This window comes from Cydia pomonella, chromosome 26, assembly GCF_033807575.1.
Source record: "Cydia pomonella isolate Wapato2018A chromosome 26, ilCydPomo1, whole genome shotgun sequence".
Classification (NCBI taxonomy): domain Eukaryota; kingdom Metazoa; phylum Arthropoda; class Insecta; order Lepidoptera; family Tortricidae; genus Cydia; species Cydia pomonella.
In genome coordinates this window covers 3,350,946-3,364,767 of record NC_084728.1, presented here as the reverse complement: position 1 = coordinate 3,364,767, position 13,822 = coordinate 3,350,946, and the positions used below count along the sequence as shown (strand labels likewise).

At 36.9% G+C, this 13,822-nt stretch overlaps 1 protein-coding gene across 2 annotated transcripts in view; it reads right to left on the bottom strand.

The window, feature by feature from the left end:
* Window positions 1-1,492: 1,492 nt before the first annotated feature.
* LOC133532156 (serine proteinase stubble) overlaps window positions 1,493-13,822 on the bottom strand; it is a 56,381-nt gene continuing 44,051 nt past the window's right edge. The window contains exons 7-11 of one of the 2 annotated variants that reach the window (XM_061870698.1): window positions 9,134-9,311; window positions 6,886-7,038; window positions 4,487-4,602; window positions 3,817-3,972; window positions 1,493-1,885 (exon numbers count right to left, since the gene is read on the bottom strand). In XM_061870698.1, coding sequence (XP_061726682.1) covers window positions 1,722-1,885; window positions 3,817-3,972; window positions 4,487-4,602; window positions 6,886-7,038; window positions 9,134-9,311 — 767 coding nt within the window. In that variant the 3' untranslated portion in view covers window positions 1,493-1,721. Of the gene's footprint in view, window positions 1,886-3,816; window positions 3,973-4,486; window positions 4,603-6,360; window positions 7,039-9,133; window positions 9,312-13,822 lie in introns of those variants that run through there. The other variant, XR_009801654.1, reaches the window with a different exon arrangement.

The following is a 13,822-nucleotide window of genomic DNA, read 5'->3' as shown; positions in this document are numbered from 1 at the left end:
CTGGTAGCCACAGTAACTCCAGGTTTAACCGGTTAACCCCGGGTTGATGGAATGGTGCAAGCGCTAAGCAAAATGACGATATTAATATTCTCAACCCTTCTAGTTATTTTAGTAGTTTTTGATCTCAACTTACATTCTACGTGATATGACGTATCTGGCGGTTAAAAGGTTAAGGAGACGTAATATGTCATAGTGTCGCACCAAGCCAACTCTGCTTGGCATTTGCAACGACGAAGTGTTGAAATGTCATCATTAATATCAAGGGTGAAATTTGGTGGTTATTAGATCAGATTCAGATCGAATTCTTAACCTGTTATTAAAAGCCGAATACACCTGAAAGTTATCGTAGCAATTTTAGTAAAAATAACACGACAGCTTTATCAAAATATTTCTAAAATATAAAAAAACAATCTGGAGTTTTCATACTGGAGGGGATGTTACCCTACTGAATTAAATAATTTATTATTTAACCTACCTACCTAGATTAAATTCGTTGCTCGATATCATATGCGGCATTCCATGTCTAAAGGGTCCATATACTCCATGTGCATGAGAACCCTTCTCTGAGGAAAGCCACATTTTCTTACATTTTATAAATGCAGTTTAGGACACTTGCAGACTATTGCACTTTTTAAAGCAATAGCGCTAAAAACAAAAAATGTCGTTATTTTAAAAAGGATTATGAACACAATGATAATGATAGTAATTATGATGATTAAATCATTGAACTATTATTACTACGTATAGAACCAGCATAGAGAACCAGTAGTTTGCGCCATGAGTTGTTCTTTTGACAACAAACCATAGAAGCGGAGCGTGAATCTCGCGACCGAAACGGGTAAGCGCCATATTTTATGGCGCTTTCGTTTTGGTCACGTGGTACAGATTGTTTGGTATGGCTTCTAAATAGTACCTAATAATAAATCAATGGATTAAATTCGACTACTATGTTTTGAAGCTAGTGATTTTTTTTTCAAAACTAGTGATGATGATAATTGATTTATATTCAACAAAAAAAATGCCGGCGAAATAAACGCTTGGATTTTAATAGGCAATATGGGAACCATTACAGTACAATACAATATTAATTACCAATAAAAAGACTGCGAAGCGTTTTCTGATGCAAGTTTACGAACTGGGTTATTAAACTTTACATAAGTATATTTATAGTTCAGTTCGCCTGTAATTATTTATATGTCATATCTTTCATTTAAGTATTACGCAGAAATATTTCCCGTCAATAAATTACGGCAAAATTTTCCAGTAATATTTTCCGGAAACGTAATATTTACAGAAAAAAAATCGGCAATATTTCCGGATAATTTTGTCGAAAATTACTTTAAAGCAACAGAAAACAATCATATATGTTTTATCCGCTACGTTTTAGTTTATAATGTAAGTAGAGTCTCTCTCAAATTATACTTTGAGCATTACAATTTCCAAAATCGGCAATAACTCCTAGTAATATTGCCAAAAATGCAGTACCTACCTGTCTGCTTCATCGTCCCAGAACTCCGAAATGCGCATATATACATACGGTCATAGAAGCACTGTACGGATCAACATAACATCAACGTTCATACATTTTCTTAAAATAATAGAAACTTATTGTAAGTAACGTTTTTATCCGGTGCCTTTTAGTTTCCAGTGTTGCTATTGATTTAGGTAATAAAATTTCAAAGGTTGGCAATATTTCCCTGACTATTTTTGAGCAATATAGCTTAGAATTGTAATATCTGGTTGATCCAATCCCGGAACTCCGAAATGCGCGTGTAGACGCCGGGCTGGTTGGGCTCGGCGCAGCCGATGCCCCACGAGATGACGCCGCCGAGCACGAAGCGCCCGTCGCGCGCGCGCTGCACCACCATAGGCCCGCCGCTGTCTCCTGTAATTTAAAGAGAAATTCGATTATCATTTATCAGGTTAGTCAATAATCAGGTTAATGAAGATAAAATTCTAGTGAAAAGTTGCGATTGGTCATAAATGTCAAAATGAAGTTGTAGTTGGAAATGAAATTCTGTTCATTAAACCTTTTGCGTGGTATTACAATATTTGACGTTGACTTTTCCATAGAAAACATCTGATTAGCCCAAATGTATGAAAAAGTCATTTTTTTTTGCGATCGGTCCCATAATAAGGGTAGCTCGGATTCGCGAGTAAAATCGAGTCCTAGATTTAAAATCCCCATGGTGAGAGACTCGCTGTATATTTATTCCAGTTCATGGGGAATTTACCCCAATTCACATAAAAAATAACAGTGGTCAGAATCCCCGTTCTTCCAGCCAGTACAGATAAAGATCCCGCGGCCACCCTGAGACTTCATAGGCTGGGTCATAAAGGTTTCTCAATCTTAGGCCCACATATGTACCATCCCACTAATCTGGGGATAATCTGTTAAACCGTTAAACCCAGTGTCAAATATTAGTGGTAACCAAAGTAACTACAAGTTTAATCGGTTAACCTCGGGTTAGTGTAAGTAGTCCTTAGGGTGTTGTTATACATATACCCCCTTATTCATAAACGTCTACTAAAGTTGACAAGCCGCTAATAATCGTTTGTCCCTTTCTATCATACCAATACGTCGGAAAGGGACAAACGATTATTAGCGGCTTGTCAACTTTAGTAGACGTTTATGAATAAGGGGGATAGTGTGTAATGTAGAGAGAGGGTACTATAGAAAATTCTCCCTCCAGACGGGTGTTGTGCCTGGGGATTCAATTAGATTAGCCCAGGTGCTGTATATATTACAACTGACATTCGAAAATCTGCAAGCGCGATGTAGGGGATGTATGGCGCTTCATAGAAGGTTGCACTCTTTGTATGGAAGTAGTTCTACTAACGCCATCTGTTAGATCTTGTGAAGCGACGTTATCAGTAACAGAGAAGACGCCAGAAGCACAGTGTAAAAAAGGTGTCTTTTTACACCCATTAGTCATTTTATAATCCTCGCTCGAAATTCAAAATCTCGAACGCATTTGCTCGCCGACGACGGTCCGTCCGGACGCACCCCATAACAAACATGCTTAAGTAAACGGGAAGAATAGCTAGGTAACGAAATAACGATATTTTTTCTATGAAATTCCATTTCGGGAGAAAACGGTTTCCACTAACTAAATCTTAACAAATCACTTTGATTTTGATGTCGATCGCTTCAGCATAATATATTCTAGGTTTATAGATTTCACTATTTTTGATTTTTTTTCTGTTTTGCAAACTTTGAAAAAAACGACGAAAAACCTATAATCCTAGTTTTTCATTGCGTCAATAATATACAAAAAAATTATGGAGATTAGAAAATATTTAGAAGTGGAAAAACGTTTTCTCTTCTCGTATGGACGCCCTCGTGGTATCTTCCCTCTTAAATCTGTCGCGTCGTCACTTGTTTTTAGATTTACTATTTTTTTTGTTTGAAGTTGGACACGGTATAAATCGGTGTACACTGCCAAAAGGTGAATAAGCGCTGGTGGCCTAGCGGTAAGAGCGTGCGACTTGCAATCCGGAGGTCGCGGGTTCAAACCCCGGCTCGTACCAATGAGTTTTTCGGAACTTATGTACGAAATATCATTTGGTATTTACCAGTCGCTTTTCGGTGAAGGAAAACATCGTGAGGAAACCGGACTAATCCCAACAAGGCCTAGTTTATCCTCTGGGTTGGTAGGTCTGATGGCAGTCGCTTTCGTAAAAACTAGTGCCTACGCCAAATCTTGGGATTAGTTGTCAAGCGGACCCCAGGCTCCCATGAGCCGTGGCAAATGCCGGGACAACGCGAGGAAGAAGAAGACTGCCAAAAGGGCATAGTTATTTAAAATTAATTACCTTCACAGCTGTCAGATCCGCCCTTCTTCCAACCAGCACAGATGAAGATGTTAGGTATATGCTCGTTGTATCCTGCTGCCAGGTACATAGCTTCGCAAGCCGTGTTGTTGATGATGGGCACCTCCACCTCTTGCAGGACGGTGGGGAGGGGGCCATCTGAAAACATTTGGGAATATATTGGTGTTAGCTGTCTAAAACACAGATTATACAATATAATGTAGAATTAGCCATGGACATACGTATATGTATCTGGTAGACTAATTTATTTAAATTCTTTACTAGGTACGTAAAGACACATTTCTGCCTAAATTGCTTATGCTCAGAATTAATCTCGAGAAAGGACATAAAAAAATGTACAAATAAAGTGTTTTTCAACCATTACCCATACTTTGATAGATAAATGTATGGCATACTGAACTTATTTAACGAGTACTATAGAACCAATTACGAAATCCGAAAAAAGGATTCCCATAGAAAATTATAAAATAATATGATATCACTTATATTAGCTATTTTGTGATTTCTGTCTTTTTCATTAGATGACCACTTCATCTCTCGATGAAAGGGAGTTGAAAACACCCTGTAGGCTAAGCACAGGAGCGCCGCGAGATAGACTGCCAGTCTCTAATTAATACAGTTAAAAAAAGACAGTAAAAATGACGAAACTAACCGTCATAAAGTCGTCCCCAGCCCGTGACGTGCGCCGTCTTGCCGACGAAATCGTCGTCGTCGTCAGGGACGCATACTGGCAGAATATTGGGCTGGAACGTCACTGGCTCGTAGAATCTGGAAACATCAGTACAAACATTTAAAAAAAATACTAAAAGCCTTTGCTCAAAACTACATAATAAGTATACTATATGTATACGACTTAGTAAATCCCCTCTTATGCATACCTAGTAGTAAAGTGTACAGACAGAAGTATATTCATTTTGTAAACCTAAACATTTTTTAAACCGATTTTAACTAGTCAAATTTTTGTATTTTTTCTCAAGGCTCGAAACCGGTAAAACTAGTGATAAAACAAAACATAAAAAGTGACAAATAAGCCGTCTCATGATCTTTTTTGAGTAAATAAGTGGTGAAAATATTATTTCAAATGCTTTCGGAAATATTGCCAACTTGCCGTGAAAGTATTCCCAAAGATAAAAAAAAGATAAAGATAAAAATTTATTATTATTACGAATTATTATTATTAATTTATTTTTATTACGAAAAAAATCAACACGTTTATTAGAAAAAAATAACTTTCTTGCACAAAAAACAATGAATAACACGTTGAGCGTTTTCTTACACTTTCCTGATTATCTGTGTATTTTCTATCTCAATATTAATAAATTCTTCGTAGTCGGAATTATCAAAGTGCTTCACCAAAACAGTTAGTCACTTAGTCAGCTGGTCAACGTTTTTTGCCAGTGGACATTCTGTGCGGTCAGTCACCAAAGTACTTGACCGCGTAGGTGGATGCCATTAACTCGTACTTAGGTTCTAATGTGCCTTAAATGTGTTTTCGAGTGTTTATTTGATAAAGCCAGTTAAGTGTGGTTTGTATCAACATCTGATTAATAGTAGCGTTAGGTATAACCGTCATTTTTAACAATGGGGTTGGCAACTGTCAAAGGTTTGCATAGATGGCGCCATCATAGCTTGCCCCTGTCTCTAGTTTTGTTCTATGTGATTTGGCTTAAAGTACTGGAATCCAGGTCACAAAATTCCAAAAAAAAACAAGAATTTGACACATTTCTAGGGATTGACAGGCCAAGCTATGATGGCGCCATCTGTTTAATATTTCGACCGGCCAACCCCATTGTTTTTGACATTGCTATTTTATGAAATAGATGTTTTACTTACGTCAACTCTTTGTAATTTAATTCATTATAAATATACCGATTTTATCGATTTTTTTTTCGTCTGGTCGTTTGATGAAATTTGATGGAAAGTAAGAAGTTATGATGATATCTCTATTCTGTAGAATATAAGCGCAATGTCACCTTATGCCCCTAAAAATCGTCGTTTAAGTTAGGAAAAGGTATGATATTTTTTTAACATCAACGGATAAATTACATACAATTTACCCAACAACCAAATTTTATACAAATTTAACGAAAAAAAAGTTGTTATCAATAAAAACCGGCCTAAAAATCTTCGTTTCATTACTACTTTACTTCAGTAACGCCAGGTGTTAATTATAAGATGTAATGTTTCGAAAAGATGTGTCCCGCCGTGTTTCTTGCCAGTCCATATTGGGATACCCTCCTCCAATTGAGGGGGGATTTAAATCTTCTCAGGTCAGAGCTGTAGGGTTAGAGCCGGTGTAGCTTTATTTGACGGTCATAAGCGCATTGTAATATGCCTACTTAAATAATAATCTATCTTTATCTTTGTCGTACTCAAACGTAGCAGGAACAAAGTGCAGATTGCTGGCCACGATCTGTACTCTTCCCTCCGCGAAGCCGTAAGGCTTATCTTCTGTAGCCAAGGCATACGCTCCCAGTCTCACTAGTAATTCCTCTTCTATATATATCCTGTTAAAAATGAACTTACCTCAGTAACGCCAGATCGTATTCAAACGTAGCAGGATCGAAGTGCGGATGGCTGGCCACGATCTGGACTCTTCTCTCCGCGAAACCGTAGGGTTCATCTTCTGTAGCCAAGTCATGCTATCCCAGTCTCACTAGTAGCTCCTCTTCTATATGTATCCTGTTAAAAATGAACTTACCTCAATAACGCCAGATCGTATTCAAAGGTAGCAGGATCGAAGTGCGGATGGCTGGCCACGATCTGGACTCTTCTCTCCGCGAAACCGTAGGGTTCATCTTCTGTAGCCAAGTCATGCTATCCTAGTCTCACTAGTAGCTCCTCTTCTATATGTATCCTGTTAAAAATGAACTTACCTTAGTAACGCCAGATCGTATTCAAACGTAGCAGGATCGAAGTGCGGATGGCTGGCCACGATCTGGACTCTTCTCTCCGCGAAACCGTAGGGTTCATCTTCTGTAGCCAAGTCATGCTCTCCCAGTCTCACTAGTAGCTCCTCTTCTATATGTATCCTGTTAAAAATGAACTTACCTCAGTAACGCCAGATCGTATTCAAACGTAGCAGGATCGAAGTGCGGATGGCTGGCCACGATCTGGACTCTTCTCTCCGCGAAACCGTAGGGTTCATCTTCTGTAGCCAAGTCATGCTCTCCCAGTCTCACTAGTAGCTCCGATGGAGGGACACTGGAATATTATGAACATTTTTTGGATTATCTAAAAAAGACATGTCGATGTCCTGCATTCTACCCCAACCATGGACTAATTAATCTACTTAATTAGTCCATGATTTAGGACAGACTTATATGATGTGACGTTACATCACCTTATCATTTTGTTAGAGGCGTTTCATTCGTCGAGTGCGAGCGTCAGACTTTAACTCTCATTTCTGACCTTTGTGTTGCTTAAATGCCATGAGTCCTATATTGATCCTCAGGAAAATCAAGATCGTTTGACATTATTTAGAAAAAACAGTCAATTCATTCTCAATATACAAATGAAAACCAATACAATACAATGCAGTCTTTTTCCTCCTGCTCTCATGGTCGTTTTGCGTTCTTGTGGTTAAAACACCTTCAAAATCTTCATTTATATTGGCACAAACTTAAATGAGTGTTTTAACATTTTAATTAGCTCCTTAGGTATAATATGCATAATATTAGTAGCTCAAGATATAGCCAAGGTTATTCTAATATTGTAACGTAATTCGTTTTTTCTACGCGTCGACTGTAATGGTTGAATTAAGATTTCGTATACCTATAATTGCGTAGTTTTCATGTATGGTCTTCCAACTCAACTATAATAGTACTTTACTATACAAGTGCAGAAAATAGGAAATTCGCAAGGAGTGGTGATACATTAAGACATGACCGAAGGGAGTGTTTTAAATCGACACGAGTTGCCAATCACTAAAATGCTCATTCCCGCACGCGTGCGGGAAAGTAGCACCATATGTATTGTAATAGTACATTACGATACAATAAGTGCGAAAAATAGGAAATTCGAAACGAGTGGCGATAATTTAAAACATAACCGAAGGGAATGTTTTAAATCGACACGAGTTGCGAATTATCTATTCGCAGATGTATCGTACAACGTTTTACAGTACATATGGCCCTTTAAATATTTGACACAGTAACGTAATATGCTAATTTGCGCACTAGTGCGGTAAAGTAGCACCATAATATATATACTCATCATCATTGGCTACACCATCTGTTGTAGATGCTTGTTGCGGCGCTTGTGGGTTTATGGGGCTGGGCATCGCCGTTGGTGGCTATAAAGTCCTATAGCAGCGCGACATTTCTTTCCGCATCGATCGCATACAAATCGTGAGTTCGCAGGAGGTGGTAGAGCACGACGAAGACTTTTCTGCTTAAGGTGCTCCAGCCAGTCATCGTCGTGCTTTGATATTCCGACTTTAATGTCGCGACGCCATTCCGGTCTCATCTCGGCGCGTTCGAATATATATACTAATAATATGTATATTATGTACTGTACAAATTCTTTCGATACGCTGTAGTGAACCATAAAAAATCAAACCAATCAGGTGCCGCCGCGCTCCCATAGAATCGGGGACGGGCGAAGGGGTTCGCGCGTTTATGTCTTTTTGTCTACTTAGATAGTTACTAATTTTCATTACTTATTTAGGTTTTATAGTAATAAAAATATTATATTAGAAAAAGTATTGTATACAATAGTGATATAATCAAGCTTTTCAATATCGTACCTCACTTAGGCAACTCAGCAAGCTTCGTTGCCTAAACACGGTACTCGACTGAAAAGCTCTCTATTATATCACGATTGTATAAAACGGTATATAGGTTATTTTACTATGGAATTTGTTTAATGTTATCCTTTAGAATGAATTGACGGCTAGGTCGTAGCCAAAGCTTAAAAAAAACAGACGAGGGGGGGGGCGGGTTTAGGGTCGGCAACGCGCATGTAACTCCTCTGGAGTTGCAGGCGTACATAGGCTACGGAGACTGCTTACCATCAGGCGGGCCGTATGCTTGTTTGCCACCGACGTAGTATAAAAAAAAAACAAAAGAGTTTCTGGTTTACCCCATTGGTTGACTGGTAGAGAATGCCTTAAGGCATTAAGTTCGCCATTTGTACCTCATGTATTGTGCAATAAAGATTAAATAAATAAATAAAAGAGTAGACTAAAAGACCTTACTCAATGTCAGACCATGGTCAGACCATTTCTTGTTGTATCGATATCGACGACCAAAATAATATTTACCGAATTATTCACTAAATTCCACAAAAAACTACTCACTGTTCAACACAATGCGCCGCCGTGATTGCCCAGTTCTCGTTCAAAAGGGCTGCTCCACACTTATGCAGGTACGTCGACGTCCTGTACTGCCGCAGGGAGATCTGCCAGGGCCACTGTCCGAAGCCAGATTTGGCTCCGCCGACGATCCGGCTCTGGGGCCAGAGGCGCCGACCACACACTGCCAGCACCAATAGTGTAGAGTTTAGGATCATTTTACACTTACACTAAAGCTTAAACACTAATTGTCACATTCAAATTTTTGTGAGTGTTGACACTATTAATTTAGGTGATGTTTACTGATTGTTTGTATTAAATGTTGGCACTAATTACCACATTGAGATATATTATTGCTTATTACATTAACTGGTTTTGCACTTTATGTTCAAAAGGTTTTTTTAATTATTAACCAGTAAGTAGTTGGTGTTCTAATATTTGGCGTTCTTAATAATGTTATGATGGAACTATCAATCACTATTGAACACATGAATGTTTATCAAAAACACATTACTAATGATCACATATTTGTGACCAAAAGTTAATTGTGTGATAATTTGATTAGCATATAATCTGTGTCTTCATAGAAGTTCACTTCAAGATTATAATAATTAGTATATTGAAATTAATGTAAATTTTCAGACTAATGATGTTTTTTTACTTTACACATAACAGATCTTGAAATATCGTCATATTTATGCACGGACTTCAAATAAATTATTTTTGAAAATTTATTTTCATGCAAAAATTTTTGTGCACATTTTTTAAGCTTTTGAAATTGTCATTTTATCAAACAGTCTTATTATTATGGCACTGTAATTAGTTTTAAAAAATCGCACAAAGATCACTAATTGTCACTCTTTCTCACGCCACTCTTTTCTTTTTTAAACTAGAACAGGTTGTCGAGTGTCCTTGCCACCGCCTTGGCAATGACGTGCGCATACGGCGGCCGCCCAGTACTCTTTGTTTCAAACCGTTTCAACTCTGTACTAAGAAACACGCCACTGACTATTTATAAACCTTAAGTTCTTTGCAATAAAGCTTATGAAAGGCCAGTCAATTGAGTCAATACACACACTAAGTGCATTCTGTAGGACCATTGTAAGCTTGAGCTGTGATCACATATTGGCTGTAAGGATCTGGAGGTTAATTTAAACTAGTCTAGTGCTTGGAATATTAGTCCACCATTTTTTATTTTCATTGTTTACCTGTTAACAACTTTACGTATACAGTCGGTGAAAAATATACTGTCAAGCTTTTGAACGACTTTATACTGATATTTAAGATAGTAGCGATATATTTAAGTGCAAATGTAATTTGGTATTTTTATTTTAACCAAGTTGTGTATTCTAGTGGCGAAAAAAAGAACTGACAACGTTCTTTGGTCTTGATATGAAATGTCAGCACTGTGTCGACTTATTGAGGTGTTTTTAAAGTGGTTTTGTCAGGGATAAATTGTTTATAGAGTTCTTTGACCTGTTGCAGAAATTCTAATAATTTTGTTGACTCCTTGACTTTTGTTATCTTTATCTTTACGTTATTAACATTGAGGGTATTTCTATTGAGATATATATTAATATTAATTAGCAAGGATTTTATTGATAATATATTAAATATTCATTTGATGGGCTTAAATCGACCGGGATATAAACCTTTTATATTGTTTTTGAGCCCCCGATATTTCGACGCAGTTACATGCATCTTGTTGTTGTTGTTGTTTGTGTTGTTGTTGTTGTATTGTTGTTGTTGTTGTGTTTATATCCCGGTCGATTTAAGTCTAGTGAAACTAGCCGTGAATCATTCAAAACTGTTATTCATTCGATGGGATTTAGAAGACAGACCAAGACAAGTTGGCAGCGATTTTGATAGCCCAGACGGTGCAAGTGTGAATTAAACGTCCTATTTTCATAGAAGATTGACGTTTAAAATAACACGTGCACCGTCTGGACTATCAAAATCGCTGCGAACTTATCTTGGTTTGACTCTATCTATTGGTTTTATTTTTTTAAGATATGATATATTTGTAACACATTTTAACAAAAGGTACTACTTTCTCAATGGCAGCCGCTGTAGCTTGGCCGGTTTTTTATCACTGTCACTATGCCTGTCACTTTCGCATTTACATACTTGTTAGAACGTGACAGGCATAGTGACAGGCGATAAAAATGTTACCGCCGCAGGTTTATATGTGTATTGAATTAATGACAATCGACAAAGTGATATATGTATTTGGATTGTTTGATCAGCAAGTATAACACGATAAACAATAAGATAAGTATAGGATTATTTTTAGAAATTTGAAAAATTACCTGACAATAACAATATACATAATGGATATATACAGATGATTACTATAACTAGCTTATATCTAAAATAGGCCCTTGAGGCATTGTACCAAGGATGCTGGCGGCATTTCCTCGTTGTATCGCAATACTGATACGTAAAATTACCTTATGTTATGTTTACTTCTTGACTATTCTTTAAGAGGGAAGCACGTGATGGTCTATACAATAGGATAAAACGTTTTTCCACTTAATTTGTTCGTTTATAGGGTTTCCTTTTTTTTAATTGTCATAACAAATTTTTTTTAAAGCGGAACCTATAAACCTACTAGTATATATTAGGGGAAGGTGGGGAGGGTCGATCCCTAGGGGACACTTGGTAATCTTCATTTCAAGTTTAACCAGACGTCATACAGTTTTTTACGCTAGCAACACTCATTAATTCGTTCCTAACTTCACGTTCTGTCATGGCGCCGTTTGGAACAAGTCAGTGGTTTGCAAGTGGCGGACTATGAAAAATTTGCTGCGTGCTGTATTTAATTTTCGGTAAATTTTAACTGGATTTATTAAGTAAAATGTGATAGAAAAGGTCTTAGTGAGTATGATTATTCTATTTGTTGTTTATTGAAGTGTTAATTAACTTTGATTTCATTGAAATACGCGAACGTAAGTTTCGATCACGCCATGTTTTATAACCTGAGTATGTATGGGGAGACTTCGACTTTTTCTTTGGGGGAGACATGATCCCGGGATCATGTCACCCCTAAAGGGATCAAGTCTACTTAGTAATGAACAAAACGTTTCATAATGCTGTAATTTTTTATTGTTTTAGGAAATCATGCGTCGAAAATATACGACCAGAGAAGGTTAAAAACAAAGAATACTGATAGATAAGGAAAGATTAAAAAATGCTGTATCAGAAGTATTAGCTGGTATTACCATTAAAGTGTTTAAAGCCAAATAGTAACTTATTTTTGATGAAGACTGATTAATATAATATAGCTAAGTATTAGCTATTGTTGTTGATCATTACTTAGATGTTTAATTTCGCAAATTAGGTATTTCTAGACTGTTAAAACTTCTGAGATTATAGTTAGCTTGTTACTTGAGTCTCCAAATGTGGTAATGATAAATAAGAGCAATTTACAGTAATCATTATGATTGTTTGGAAGTTTGTTTATAAACAATTAAACTTGTTTTAATTATTATTCTACAGACAAGTGTACTTGTTAGAAGAAATTTTATGTTTGCTACTTCTTTTTGATTTTTTGATGGCGCAATAGTTATTTACGATACAAGTGCGAAAAATAGGAAATTTTACACGAGTTACGAATTACCTATTCGCATATGTATCCTACAACGTTTTACAGTACATATAACCCTTCAAATTTTCGACATAGTTACATAATGTGCTAATTTACGCACTATGGGGGAAAAGTAGCACCATATATGTACTGTAAAATTGATTACCAGTTTGGTGTTCTTTTTTCGAAAATATAACTAGTTTCTTCTTAAAAATTGAAAGATACGGATCATTATGTGTTTGATTTCTTAATAGATTAAATTCCTGTTGATCAACTCAATAAATTAACGTGAAATCAACCCTCAAAGTATGGCATTGTCACTTAAAATCTATTTACCATGTGTCCCCAAGCATGGGAGACTTGATCCCTTTCGCATCAAGACATCTTATTGGCGGAAATATAACTGCTAAGTATGGAAGATACAGTATATATATGTTCGTTGTGTGTTTACCTAATTCTAGATGCATTGCTAGTTCCGATTCGGGCTATATAATCTGTGAGAATCTGGTATGGGGAGACACGGTAAAAATCTGTTTACCATGTGTCCCCAGAACCTGGGAGACTTGATCCCCCAGGATCAAGGCTCCCAACCAGGGGTAAACATGTCTCCCTTATACAGGGGACACATGGTAAAAGTCTACATTATGGCATTTCTTTAAATAATGGTCTAAATTGTTGCACAATTCTGTTCTAATTCAAAGTATTCATAAATAGATAAATTCTGAATCGTATGGTCTATAAAGCTTTTCAATACTGCTAATAGTTTAAAAAATTTAGTCTAAAATCAAAAGGGGTGATCAACCCTCCCCAGTTTCCCCTATGCTGAAGCGATCGACATCAAAATCAAAGTGGTTTGTTAAGATTTAGTTAGTGAAAAACGTTTTCTCCCGAAATGGAAATTCATAGAAAAAATACCGTTATTTCGCTAGGATCGCAAAGCTATTCTTCCCTATTAATTAATTTTGTTTCGGATTTTACAGTATTACTGCGAATATTAAACTCAATTATTGTTTGAAGTGACCGATTGTCTTATCCAGAGCGATAAACGACAAGCACGATAGCCCTAATTAAAGTGGTTATGCAACCGCAATCAAATCGGTGCAGCCGTT